The sequence below is a fragment of the Rhinolophus ferrumequinum genome, chromosome 10 (assembly GCF_004115265.2).
Source record: "Rhinolophus ferrumequinum isolate MPI-CBG mRhiFer1 chromosome 10, mRhiFer1_v1.p, whole genome shotgun sequence".
Classification (NCBI taxonomy): domain Eukaryota; kingdom Metazoa; phylum Chordata; class Mammalia; order Chiroptera; family Rhinolophidae; genus Rhinolophus; species Rhinolophus ferrumequinum.
In genome coordinates, this window is record NC_046293.1 from 88,895,581 (window position 1) to 88,910,340 (window position 14,760).

Below are 14,760 nucleotides of genomic sequence, written 5' to 3' on the forward strand. Positions count from 1 at the left end.
GTCATTTCTGAATTGTGTTAGTTAACGATTCTAATTTAAACAAAGCCCAATAACGAAAGTCGTCATGAGGACAGATCCCTGTTAGCTCCAGACCAGGCTGCAATAATAATCACGTCACGATGGGCCTACTTTTCCTAGGAAAAACTCTTACTGCAGTCGTGCTTCAACTGCAAAGGGTTACACCTCGAGTCGGGGCCCCAAAGGACAAGTTCCTGCTCTCGAACCAGTTACCCTCTTCTGCCTCACTGCTAGTCCTCTGCCATGACTCTATCCACCTTCTTAAGTGGAATGTTATTCCTCCTTTCACATTCATTAACTTCAACCCAGGGTCTCCCTTCAGTTTTTTGTTCCTAAAACACTTTGCTACCTGTTACGTGTTGGACGTTAGGAGTTTGGAGGTGCCATGGACCAGGTTTTGCTTGTGGATTCTGGTGGCAAAGGCTTTGTGGGGTCCTGTTCTGGGTCACCATCTGGTTCTTCAGGGCTAGTGTAGCGGGGGTCTGGTGTGGTTCTGGTTCTTTTCTAGACGAGGGCTTAACAACACTGTCCTCTGCATCTGGAGGCACAGCCCACATTTCAAGACTGTCTGCAAGGACAAAAAAAATCACAGGACAACGTAGCAAAGAGGTGTTCTCATAAAGCCCTGGAAAAATAGGTCACAAGAAATCCCACGTCATGAGTGCCCCATGATGGTTTTTAGGGTTTCTCTTTCCCGGACCTCCCCCGTCAAAAGCACACTGAGGCTTCTCTTAGGTAGGACCACAGAGAAGCTGAATATGTGCTATCAGTCAGAACTGCCATTAATCCATTTTGAGTCTACTAAAGTTGGATGGGGCTATAAAACAGAAATGAGGATTTTTATGACTTTTGGAATGCATCCGTGCCTACCCAAAGTACACAGCACAGTACCTCACAAGCATCTCGTAGGCATTTGCTGATTAATACGTACATTCCTTTGTCCCTACTGACCTGCAAGGGAGCCTTTCTCAGCGAGGGGTTCGGAACCATGAGTTTGGGGAGCGCTGTGCTTCCACGTTGGCCCCGGCGGCGCTGCTGCGGTTTACAGAGAAAGGACACTCGTATAGTAGAGGCACACAACCAAAGAAGCACTAACCAACTTGTTGGGGGAGCAGCCCCGAAGCGCAGCTGCCCAGGGCTCTGGCTCACAGCACAGCCAGTAGCAGAATTCAAGCCTCCCGAGTCCCAGTCCTACCTATAGATCTATCTGAGAATAAAGATACTCCTTTCTTCTCACTAAATTGAGAGAAAATAGAAAAGTTTCTCTTTTAGCAGCAAAGAGAAAGGTTATTAGAAGACATCTGGTTTAGTCTTTACTTTTTTTGTTGTGTTTTTTTTAAAGATTTAATTGGGAAAGAGGAACAGGACTTTATTGGGGAACAGTGTGTACATCCAGGACTTTTTACCAAGTCAAGTTGTTGTCCTGTCAGTCTTAGTTGTGGAGGCCACAGGTTCAGTTGCTGTTGCTAGTTGCAGGGGGCGCAGCCCACCATCCCTTGTGGGAGTCGAGGAATCAAACTGGCAACCCTGTGGTTGAGAGGACGCACTCCAACCAACTGAGCCATCCGGGAGCTCAGCGGCAGCTCAGCTCAAGGTGCCGTGTTCAATCTTAGTTGCAGGTGGCGGAGCCCACCATCCTTTGTGGGACTCGAGGAGTTGAACCAGCAACCTTGTGGTTGAGAGCCCACTGGCCCATGTGGGAATCGAACCGGCAGCCTTCGGCGTTAGGAGCATGGAGCTCTAACCGCCTGAGCCACGGGCTGGCCCTAGTCTTTACTTTTTAAAGCTATCTATCACCTTTGTTCCAAGAAAATCTTAAGCAGAAATACAATATGTAAAACCAAAATAATGACTGGTTTTCTGAATCGGGGCGGGGGGAGTCCTGGATGACTCATCCCCCCCAACCTGGGAACGTCTGCAGTGGTTTGGAAGCTAAAGATCCAGAATAAGTCTTACTAAGAACACCCCGGCACAGTAAGTTGGGGTTTTTTTCTACATTAATTTCAGCCTGTCAGAGCTGAGGGGCACATTAACGAACCAAACATGAAGCAAGTCGATGAATCTTCTTCATAATTCTTAGGGAGGAGCTGGGCAAAAGTCCAGCTGGTCTGCGGTAAGCCCTTTCTGTTTGTATCTGGGAAACACTCCAAACATAACCTGTGCCTGCTACTCCCACCGGATCTGGACTACGAAAGAAACTAACATCCATATAAAAGTAAGTGCCAAAAGCCCCGTTATCTTTAAACACAATTTCACCTCATATTCTAAGATAGCTTCAGAAAGCCTTCCTAATGCAGATAGCCAAAGTAACTGAAGCAAAACAAAGGCCTGTACCCTGAAATTTCTACTTCTACGTTTCTTCCCCCTCAAAAAGATCAGTGTCTCTAGAAATGGGGAAATGCATCACAGGATTTCACTAGCCTAATTTTGGGGGCCCCTCTAGCCTGTAACAAGGGAAGTCCCACTGAGCTCTGGTTTGGACCTAACCGACTGGCTGAGGATCAGGCTACTTCCTCCTCCACAGCAGTCCTCCCTGGGACCTCTGCACCCGTCCTCCTCACACACCCTGATTCGTCTTTTCAACCGACAGAGCAGAGAGTTGAACTTGTTGCTGCTTCTCCATTTGCTCCCGGAACTGCTGCTGCAACTGTTTCTGCCGGAGCTTCCGCTGATAGGTGGCATCGCTCTCCACAGCAGAGGCCAGGTGTCTGCATCAGAGGAGCAACAAGGTGGGAGTGCGTTCCTGAGTTAACTGAGCAAACAATACAGTTTCTGAGGGAGCACAACCCACTCGCAGCTATGAAGGAAGTAAAGGAGGTAACTCCGACCCCATGAGCAGGCAGGAGAGGAAAGAAAGAACTCAGGTCCCATACCGGGAGCTGCTGTCCTTCTCCCCCTGAATCACAATGTGGGCATCATCTGAGTGGCTTGGTCTGCAAGGGGAGGTCACCTCCTGCGCTTTTGGGGGTCCCTGAGCCATGTTCTGCCGGTAGCTGCTGTATCTCGCTTGTTCCACAGATGGTTCAAAATCTTGTCTCTTCGCTTTAGTTAAATCCACTTCAAGAGGCAACTAGTAAGGGAAGAAAGAGAAGAGGGAAATAACTTCTCCAACTGCTCTTCCACTTCCTTTCTCTTCCCTGTCTTAAAGATCTAGATTTCTAGAAAATGGCACCTGACAATCCTCTGCCCATCATTCCTTCCAAGTCCAGAGAAGCTGACACAAAAGATCCAACACTTCAAGTAATATTTTTAATTATATGAAGAGGAGTAAAGGAATTTCATTTTGTACGTCATACCATTCAGGATTAATCAAGTTTTGATAAAAAGGAATCTTATTTTAGTTTTGACTTAGAAGAAATGGTCTGTAAAGTCAAATTTGAATCTTTCCTTGGCAGTTAGTTGCACTGTCTGATGCTGTCTACCTTTTATCTTTTTTCCAACGGAAATGATCACACAATCTTTGTGGAAACCTACACCTTCTCTGCCCTTTCTTCAAGGACTTGCTCCTGCAAATACAACCCTCATCACTAAAGAAGCCTCACGTATGCTGTGGCACAATTAAATGTCCTTCATATAACAGGAAGAAGAAAACTTGGAAAGCACTGAAGTAGGTTGTAGGCCAATTGGGGCTGTTCCTGAATCGAGCCAAATGGAGAGAAATAAGATTGTGTATTTCATCTGGCAAATCGTTTTACTCCCCAAGCCATGAGCACTATAGAAACCCAGAGTTTTTTCACTTGGGAGAACTTCTCTCTCAATTTATAATATTGATGCTGATAGAATAACTGAAAACGTGGGATTGAGATAACTGCATTTTGATAACCAAAAAACAAAAATTATACTAGAAATTTCTTATCTACACTGGAAAGTAAATGAGTAGGTTAAAAAGAAATGAGATCATGCTACAACATGGATTAAGGAGATCACACTAAGTGAAAGCCAGTCACACAGGACATGTATGTATTTACGTGAGGTACTTAGCGTAGTCAAAATCAGACAGAAAGTGGAATGGTGGTTGCCAGGGGCTGTAGGATTAAGAGAGTGGGGAGTTACTATTTAGTGGTAGACAGTTTCAATTTTATAAGAAAAGAGTTATAGAAATGGACGGTGGTGATGGCCGCACAACATTATGAATGTTTTTAATACCACTGAACTGTACATTTTTAAAGGGTTAAGATGGTAAATTTTGTTATGTTTTACCAAAAAAAAAAAAAAAAAAAGTTGAAAGAAAAAATGGGCTTTGAAAAATTGAAGACTGACAATGCTGAGTGCTGTTGAAGAAACAGAATAACTGCAACTCATACGCTGTTGTGTGGGAGTGTGAATTAGTACGACCACACTGGAAAATTGGAAGACGCTACTAAAACTAAGCATGTGCCTATCCTGAGCCAGTAACTCCCAAGATAAATGAGTGTGTACTTGCACCAAAAGACATGTACAAGGATGCTACTAGCAGCCCTATTCAAAACAAACAAAAGCTACAAAAACTCAAACATCTATTAAAGTCAGAATGGGAAAATAAAATGTGTGATACTCATGTAATTGAAAAGCCAACAGCAATGAAAATGCTACATGGAACATGAATGAATTTCACAAACATGTTGAATGAAAGCCAAACAAAACAGGTAAACTGTTTGATTCCAAAAAGTACAGAATAGTCAAAACTAATCTATCTTGTTAGAAGTGCTTTTGCTTGGTTGTGATGAGAAGGGCAGGGGTTGGCAGTGACCGCAAGGGGCCCAACTGAGAGGCGCTGGGACTGTCTCATCTTGATTCAGATGCTGTTTATGTCGCTGCTTGGGTTTAGAGTTCATCAAGCTGAATGTTCACAATATGTGCACTTGTCTACACATCTGTGTGCTTTTAATACTTCTATCAATTTTTATAAAGCTCACATGGTACTATTCCATTTACATAAAGTTTAAAAATGAGAAAATGATCTATGAGGCTAGAAGTCAGGACAGTAGTTACTCTTGAAAAGAGAAAGTCAAGGTAATGAATGGGAGGGAAAAAGGGGTTCTGGGGTGCTGCTAGTGTTCTATTTCCCTATCTGGGAGGTAAATAGCTGTGTTCACTTCTAAAAATTCATCATGCTGTGCCATTGTGATTTATGCAGGTTTCTGTGTGTAATGTACTTCATTTAAAAATTCATTAAAAAGAACTAATGTCAGCAAAATGGCAGACTAGAAAGCTCCAGGCCAACTTGCCCCTACAGAGACACCGAGTTACCAACAATATACAGACTACAATACCTTTGTGAGAACTCCAGCGACCAGCTGAGAAGCTACAGCACTCAGGCCAACGTAAAACCAAGACAAGATTCCAGCTCACAGGCAAGAAAAAGCTAAAGGAGTTCATCACCACCAAGCCAGTATTACAATGTTAAAGGGACGAGGAGGAGGAGGGGAGAAGAAGGAAAAAGAAGAAAGATCAAATATATGAATAATAAAATGGCAATAACTACATACCTATCAATAATTAGTTTAAATGTAAATGGATTAAAAGCTCCAATCAAAAGACATAGGGTGGCTGAATGGATAAGAGAGCAAGACACTTACACATGCTGCCTACAAGAGACTCACTTCATAAAGATGTGATACATTTATACAATGAAATATTACTCATCCATAAAAAAGAATGAAATCTTGCCATTTGTAATAACATGAATGCACCTAGAGGGTATTATGCTGAGTGAACTAAGACAAAGACAAATACCATATGATTTTGCTTATATGTGGAATCTCAAAAACAAAACAAATGAACAAACAAAACAGAAACGGACTAATAGATACAGAGAACAAACTGATGGTTGCCAGATGGAAGGAGGGTTACAGGGCTGGGTGAAAAAGTGGAAGGGATTAAGAAGTACAAATTGGTAATTACAAAATAGTCACAGGATGTAAAGTACAGCATAAGGAATATAGTTAATAATATTGTTATAACTATGTATGGTGCCAGGTGGGTACCAGACTAGTCAGGAGGACCATTTCATAAATTATATAAATGTCTAACTGCTATTCTGTAAACCTGAAACTAATCTAAAATAATACTGAATGTCAACAGTAATTAAAAGAAAAAATATTCCCCTACACAAAGCCAGTACATAAAGACCAGAAGAGGTGGTTGTTTTTCAAATGCCCAAATCTCAACAAAAGATCACAAGGCATATAAAGAAATAGCGAAGATGGCCCAATCAAAGGAACAAAATAAAGCTCCAAAAACTGGCCTTAAAGAATGCAGGGGGGGGGGGATGAGGGTGAGGGGGATCAAATGTATGGTGATGGAAGGGGAGCTGACTCTGGGTGGTGAACACACAGTGTGATTTATGGATGGTGTGATACAGAATTGCACAACTGAAATCTATGTAATTCTACTAACAATTGTCACCCCAATAAATTAAAATAAATTTAAAAAAAAAAAAAAAGAAATGCAGATCTTATTCAAACCAGGAAATAAAATAAAAAACAAAATATCAAATATGTGGAAAAAAAAGATGCACATCTATGAGCCACCTGACAAAGAATTTAAAATAACTGTCAAAAATGCTCAATGAGATAAAAGAGAACACAATTAAATGACGTCAGGAAAATGATGCATGAACAAAATGAGACTATTAAGAAAGAGAAACCATAAAAAGAAGCAACAACGTTGTAGAATTCACTAGAGAGGTTCTACAGCAGACTTGATCAGGCAGAATAAACAATCAGCCAACTTGAAGACAGGTCATTTGAAATCATCTAGGCAGAGAAACAAACAAGAATGAAGAAAAATGAGAGGTAAAGGCATTGACAGGACACTATCACACTATGTATTAAAAGAGTCTCAGAAGGAAAACAGAGCAAGAAAGGGGCAGAGAGATTATTGGCTAAAGAATTCTAAAATCTGAGGAAAGAAAAGACATTCAAATTCAAGAAGCTCAAAGAACTACGCATAACATAAACCCAAAGAGATTCAAACCAAGTCACATTATAATCAAAATGTGAAGAGTCAAAGACAAGATGTTAATAACAAACTATCAGAAAGAGAAATTAACAATCTCATTTACAATTGAATAAAAAAGAATAAAATACCTAGGAATAAATTTACCAAGGAAGTGACAGAGTGTACACTGAAAACTACAAAATATTGATGAAAGAAACTGAAGAAGACACACATAAATAGAAATATATTCTGTATTCACGTATTGGGAGAATTAATATTATTAAAATGTCCATACTACCCAAAGCAAACTCCAGACTAATGCAATCCCTCTCAAAATTCCAATGGCATTTTTCACAGAAATAGAACAACCCTAAAATTTGTATGCAACCACAAAAGACCCCAAATAGCCACAGCAACCTCGAAAGAACAAAGCTGAAGGCATCATGCTCCCTGATTTCAAACTATATTACAAAGCTACAGAAATCAAACCAGTATGGTATTGACATAAACAGACATATAGATTAATGGAATAGAGTAAGAGCCTAAAATGAAAACCACACATATATGGTCAATTAACTTACAACATTGGAGCCAAGAAAATACAGTGAAGAAAGGACAGTCTTTCAATACATGATGTTAGGAAAACTGGACAGCACATGTAACAGAATGAAACTGGACCACTATTAAAACCATACACAAAAATTAACTCAAAATGGAGTACAGACTTGAATGTAAGACCTTAAATCATACAATTCCTAGAAAACAGGCAATAAGCTGCTCAACATCAGTCTTGGTGAAAACTGTGTGGCCTGGACACCAAAAGCAAAAGCGACAAAAGCAAAAATAAACAAGTGGGACTACATCAAACTAAAAAGCTCCTGCACTGCAAAAGAAACCATCAATAAAATGAAAAGATAACCTACTTAAGGGGAGAAAATATTTGCAAATGATATAACTGAATAGAGGTTAGTGTCCAAATAGGGATTAATAAATAGGGGTCAGTATATAAAGAACTCATACAACTCAATAGCAAAAGAACAGTCTGGTTAAAAAATGGCAGAGGATCTTAATATTCTTCCAAAGAAGACACACAGATGGCCAACAGGTACATAAGAAGGTGCTTAGGTGCTTAACATCACTAATTATCAGTGAAATGCAAATCAAAACCACGAGCTATCACCTCACACCTGTTAAAAGTAGCTATTATGAAAAAAGACAAGAGGTAACAGCTATTGGTGAGGATGCGGAGAAAAAGGGAACCCTCAATGCACTGTTGGTAGGAATGTAAACTGGTGAAACCACTATGGAAAAGAATAAGGAGATTCCTCAAAAAATTAAAAATAGAACTACAATGTAATCCAGCAATTCCACTTCTGGGTATTTGAAGAAAAATGAAAACACTAACGCAAAAAGATATCTACACCCCCATGTTCATTGCAGCATTATTTACAACAGCCAACACATGTGAGCAACCTAAGAGTCCACTGGTGGATGAATGGTTAAAGAAAATTGGGTATACACATATATATATATATCTACCATGGAATGTTATTCACCATAAAGAAGGAAATCTTGCCATATGCAACAACATGAATAGACCTTGAAGGCATTATACTAAATGAATAAGTCAAAGACAAATACCAATCTCACTTCTTTGTGAAATCATTAAAAAACAAAAATTTCATAGGCATAGAGAACAGACTGCCAGAGGCGGGACGGGATGGGCAAAATGAATGAAGGGGGTCAAAAGGTACAAACTTCCAGTTATAAAATAAATAAGTCATGGGGATATAATGCACACCATGGTGACTATAGTAATAGTATTGTATTGTATATTTGAAACTTACTAAAGAGTAAATCTTAAACATTCTCATCATAAGAAAAAAATTGTAATTATGGTGGTAGATGTTAACTAGACTTATTGTGGTGATCATTTCCCAATATATACAAATATGAACCATTATGTTGTACATCTGAAACTAACTTAATGTAATACGCCAATTTTACCTCAGTTTTTAAAAGTTAAAGAGAAACAGAAGTATTGAAAGTAGCCAAGAGAAAAAGCAAATTGTTACATACAAGAGAGCCTTCATAAGATTATCCAATTTCTCAGTAGAAATCTTACAGGCCAGTAAAGGAGTGGGGTCACATATTCAAAGAATACTATATCCAGCAAAAACTATCCTTCAAAAATGGAGAAATTAAGATTTTCTCAGATAAACAAGGGAGTTCATTACCACTAGAACTGCTCTTCAAGAAATGCTAAAGGAAGTCCTTCAAATGGAAACAAAAGGATATTAGCAAAATAAAATCATATAAAAATAAAAGTTCTCGGGGCTGGCCCGGTGGCTCAGGTGGTTGGAGCTCCATGCTCCTGGCACCAAAGGCTGCCAGTTCGATTCCAACATGGGCCAGTTGGCTCTCGACCACAAGGTTGCCGGTTTCAATTCCTCGACTCCCACCAGGGATGATGGGCTCTGTCCCCTGCAAAAAAGATTGAGTACGGCACCTTGAGCTGGGCTGCCGCTGAGCTCCCGGATGGCTCAGGCTCAGTTGGTTGGAGCGCGTCCTCTCAACCACAAGGTTGCCAGTTCGACTCCCGCAAGGGATGGTGGGCTGCGCCCCCTGCAACTAACAACAGCAACTGGACCTGGAGCTGAGCTGCGCCCTCCACGGCTGGGATGAGAGGACAACAACTTGACTTGGAAAAAGTCCTGGAAGTACACACTATTCCCCAATAAAGTCCTGTTCCCCTTCCCCAATAAAATCTTTAAAATAAATAAATAAATAAAAGTTCTCCAGTAAAGGTAAATACATGTACAAATATAGTAACCTATATTATTTTGATTTCAGTGTACAAAATTTAAACAAAAACCATTAAAACTACACAAGGAACAGAGAATTAAATTTAAAAACCATTTAAAACTTTATTAACTATAAATCTATGTTAGTGGGTATACAATATATAAAGATGTCATTTGTAATATCAATAACATAAGGTGGAGTGGGTGAAGTCGTAAAGGACTAGAGTTTTTTTGTTTTTTTTTTTAATGGTTAATGAGTTTTTGTGTATGTTTTTTTAAGATTTTATTGGGGAAAGGGAACAGGACTTATTGGGGAACAGTGTGTACTTCCAGGTCTTTTTCCAAGTCAAGTTGTTGTCCTTTCAATCTTAGTTGTGGAGGGTGCCGTTCAGCTTAAAGTTGTCCTTTCAGTCTTAGTTGTGGAGGGCGCAGCTCAGCTCCAGCTCCAGTTGCTGTTAGTTGCAGGGGAGCAGCCCACCATCCCTTGCGGGAGTCGAACCAGCAACCTTGTGGTTAAGAGCCCACTGGCCCATGTGGGTATCGAACCCGCAGCCTTCAGCATTAGGAGCACGGAGCTCCAGCCACCAGTGCCACCAGGCCGGCCCCAGGACTAGAGTTTTTTGTATGCAATTGAAGTTATGAGCTTAAAAGAGAATGCCATGACTTTAATATGTTTTACATACACAACTGCAGTGGTAAACCACTAAGAAAATATCTGTACAATATACACAAAGGAAATGAAGAGGCAATCTATCATGTCACTACGCAAATATCCCCAAAACACAAAGAAAGGAAAAGGGAAAGGAATAAGAAATAAGCTGCAAGACATATAGAAAACAACGAACAAAATGGCAATAATAAGCCCTATCAATAATATTTTAAATATAAATGGATTAAATTCCCCAATCAGAAATAAATGGCTGGACGAATTTTTAAAAAAAGATACAACTGTATGCTTCTACAAGAGACTCACTTTAGATCTAAAGACACACATAGGCTTAAGGTAGAAAGACAGAAAAAGATATGCCATGTTCTCTGGGTGGTGACACACAATGTGAGATATAGACAATATATTACAGAATTGTACACCTGAAGTCTATGTAACTTTTCTAACAATTGTCACCCCAATAAACTTCAATTTAAAAAAAAAAAAAGATATACCATGCAAATTAAAACCAAGAGAGCAGAGAAGGCTGTACTAATATCAGACAAAATAGACTTTAGGTCAAAAACTATTACCAGAGACAAAAAAGAACACTATATAATGATAAAAAGAGTCAATTCCTCAAGAAGATACAATAATTCTAATATTTATATACCAAATACCAGAGCTCCTAAATTTATAAAGCAAAATATGACAGAATGGAAGACAGACACACATAGCAACACAATAGTAGGAGATTTCAACACCCTACTTTCAATAATGGGTAGAACAACCAGACAGCAGATCAATAAGGAATAGAGGATTTGAACACTACCAAAGCAACTAGTTCTAACAGACATTTATGGTATACTACTCCATCCAACAGCAGCAGAATTCACACTCTTCTCAAGTACACATGGAACATTCTTCAGGATAGACCACAGATTAGGCTACAAAACAAGTCTTAACAAATTTAATATATATATATATATATATATATATATATATACACACACACACACACAAATAACATATATATTAAATTTGTTAAGACTTCTGATACTATCTACAGTTTCAGGGATCTACTTAGGGTCTTGGAATGTATCCTCCACGGACAAGGGGAACTAGAAAACTATAGATGAATATTCCTGACGAATACTGATGCAAAAATCCTCAACAAAATACTAGCACACTGAATTCAACAGCACATTAAAAGGATTATACACTATGACCAAGTGTGATTTGTTCCTGGATGCAAAGACAGTTCAACATCCACAAGTCAATCAATGTGATACACCATATTAACAGAAAGAAGGACAAAAACCCCACATTCATCTCAATTGATCCAGAAAAAGCATTTGCCAATATTCAATACCTTTTCATGGTGAAAACATTCAACAAACTAGGAATAGAAGAAAACTACCTCAACAAAATAAAGGCCATATATGAAAAGCCTACAGCTACCTCATATTCGATGGTGAAAGACGGAAAGCTATTCCTGTAAGACCACTTTCACTACTTTTATTCAACATAATGGAAAGTCCTAGCCAGAGCAATTAGGCAACAAAAAGAAATAAAGGAATTCAGTTTCTAAAAGAAGTAAAATTATCTCTGGTCACAGGTGACAAGATCTCACATGTAGAAAACCCTAAAGACTTCACACGTGCACACACACACACACACACACCACACGTTAGAAACTAATAAATTTAGCAAACTTGCAGTAAACAAAATTGACACATGAAAATCGGTTGTGTCTCTATACACTAATAATGAACAATAGGAAAAGAAAACTAAGAAAACAATTCTATTTACAATAGCATCAAGAAGAATAAGATAACTTATGAATAACCCTAACCAAGAAGGTGAAAGACTTGTATACTGAAAACTACAAAAAATTGCTGAAAGAAATTAAAAGTCACAATAAATGGAAAGACATCCATGTTCATGAATGGAAGACTTAATATTAAGAAGTCCATACTACCAAGTGATCTACAGATTCAATACAATTCCTGTCAAAATTCCAATGACATTTTTTGCATAAATAAAACACTCATCCTAAAATCCATATTAATCTCAACGGACCTCAAATAGTAAAAATACTTTTCAAAAAGAAGAACAAAGTTGGAGGATTCATACCACTTCTTGGAGGATAACACAAAGCTACAGTAATCAAAATGGTATGGTATTGCCAGAAAGACAGACATATAAACCAATGGAACAGAGCCCAGAAATAAACCCTTGTGTATATGATCAAATGATCCTCAACATGTGTGCCAAGACCACTCTATGGAGAAAGGAGATTCTCTTCAACAAGTGAGCCTGGGTAAACTTGAAATCCACATAAAGAATGAAGTTAGACCCCTATCTTGCCTCACATACAAAAATAAATTCAAGATAGATTAAGAGCTAAACTTAAGACCCCAAACTCTAAAATTCATAAAAGAAAACATAGGGAAGAACTTCATGACATTGGATTTGGCAATGAATTCTTGGATATGACACTAAAACACGGCAACAAAAGCAAAAATAGACAAATGGGACTACATTAAACTTGAAAACATAAAAGGCAACCGATTTCCGATAAGGGGTTAATATCCATATTATATAAAAAACAACTACTACAAATCAACAACAAAAGATCAAATAGCCCAAATAAAAATGGGTAAGGAACTTGAATAGACATTTCTCCTAAGATCACAGACAAATGGCCAACAAGCATGTGAAAACATCACTAATCATCAGAGAAATGCAACAAAAGCACAATAAGATATCACCTCACACCCATTAGGAAAGCTACTGTCAAAGAAATAGAAAATAACAAGTGTTGGTGAGGAAGTGGAGAAACTGAAACCCTTGTACACTGTTGAATTGCAAAGCAATACAGCCACTACAGAAAACAGTATGGAAGTTTCTCAAAAAATAAAAAAATAACTACCATAAGATCCAGCAACCCCCCTTCTGAATATATATCCAAAATAACTGAAAGCAGGGTCCTGAGGTATTTGCACACCCATGTTCACAACAGCCAAAAGACAGAAGCACCCAAAAATATGCTACTATATACAAACAAAGGAATATTATTCAGCCTTAAAAAGGAAGTAAATTCTGGCACATGCCACAACATAGATGAACCTTGAGGTCATTATGCTAAGTGAAGTAAGCGAGTCACAAAAGGACAAAAACTGTATGATTCCACTTATATGAGGCGTCTAAAGCAGTCAAATCATAGAAGAGAAGGTAGAATGGTGGTTACCAGGGCCAGTAGGGTTTAGGAAAGGGGAGTTGTTTTATGGGTGTAGAGTTGTAGTATTACAAGATAAAAAAGTTCTAGAGATCTGTTACACTACTGAACTGTACACTTAAAAATGGTAATTTTTTTGTTTTTGTTCTTTTTTTTCTAAAAATGGAAAGTTTTATGTTACATGTCTTTTACAAAATAAAAAACTCTGACTAATATCCCGTGTAAACATAGATGCAAAAATCTTTAACAAAAATATTACCAAACTGAGTCCAACAATGTATAAAAAGGGTTTTAAAAAAGAAAATAAATGAAGTTTTGGCAGATGCCAATTCACACACATCTATATTAGGGCTCCACAAGAAAAATAACCCCTCAAATCCCAGAGGGAATGTGCCCTAGGTGGCAGCATTGCAGGGACCTCAGAGAACGCCAGAGAGGAGCCCTGCAGAGCCCGACAGCCCAGGCCAAGTGTGAGTCCGGGGATGCTGAGCTGCAGACCCCATTCACCAAAAGCAAACGCTCAGATGGTGGGACAGGCATTGACAGAAACAGGGGGATCCAAACCTGAAAGACGCCAGAGCTAAGGAAAAGCAAGAAGGCTGAACAGGGTAGGTTCTGAGTATTTCCAGGAAATGACATGGGTGCTGCAGAGGGCTAGGCGTTCCTTGGGAGGTGTCACAGACCATGCCAACCACAGTTCTCTCTATATACAAGTAACAAACTCTCTAGGCTTCAATTTCTTCTGTAAAATAAGGTGATTAGTCCCTCTAGCTCTGATAGTCCAAGAAGCCTGAACGTATTCCAGACCCTCTAAAGAACCCAGTCTTCACTTCTCTCTTGATTCCCAGATACTCAACCCATGACACAGAATTAGTTATATCTTTACTGCAATGCATTCCATTCATCAGTTTCTAACATACCTGGCGTGGAAGCTTATTTAGTGACCTCAGATAGTCTTTGTCCAGAATACAATTTCCAAGTGCATTTCCAAAGCTTCTAAGGGTGAGGGAAAAAAGTGAAACAGTTGAGAATTGTTCCATGTAAATATCAACGGACAGAGTGACAACTAGGTTCGAGTTGCTTCTCAACTGCAGCAGAGGAAATGGACCCCAATATACATTCAAAACTGT

At 39.0% G+C, this 14,760-nt stretch overlaps 1 protein-coding gene across 1 annotated transcript in view; it reads right to left on the bottom strand.

The window, feature by feature from the left end:
• The window catches only part of RAD52 (RAD52 homolog, DNA repair protein), a 30,427-nt gene that overhangs the window by 1,739 nt on the left and 13,928 nt on the right, over nt 1-14,760 (bottom strand). The window contains 5 exon segments of the mRNA XM_033116764.1: nt 368-586; nt 970-1,053; nt 2,584-2,726; nt 2,892-3,088; nt 14,551-14,626. Coding sequence (XP_032972655.1) covers nt 368-586; nt 970-1,053; nt 2,584-2,726; nt 2,892-3,088; nt 14,551-14,626 — 719 coding nt within the window.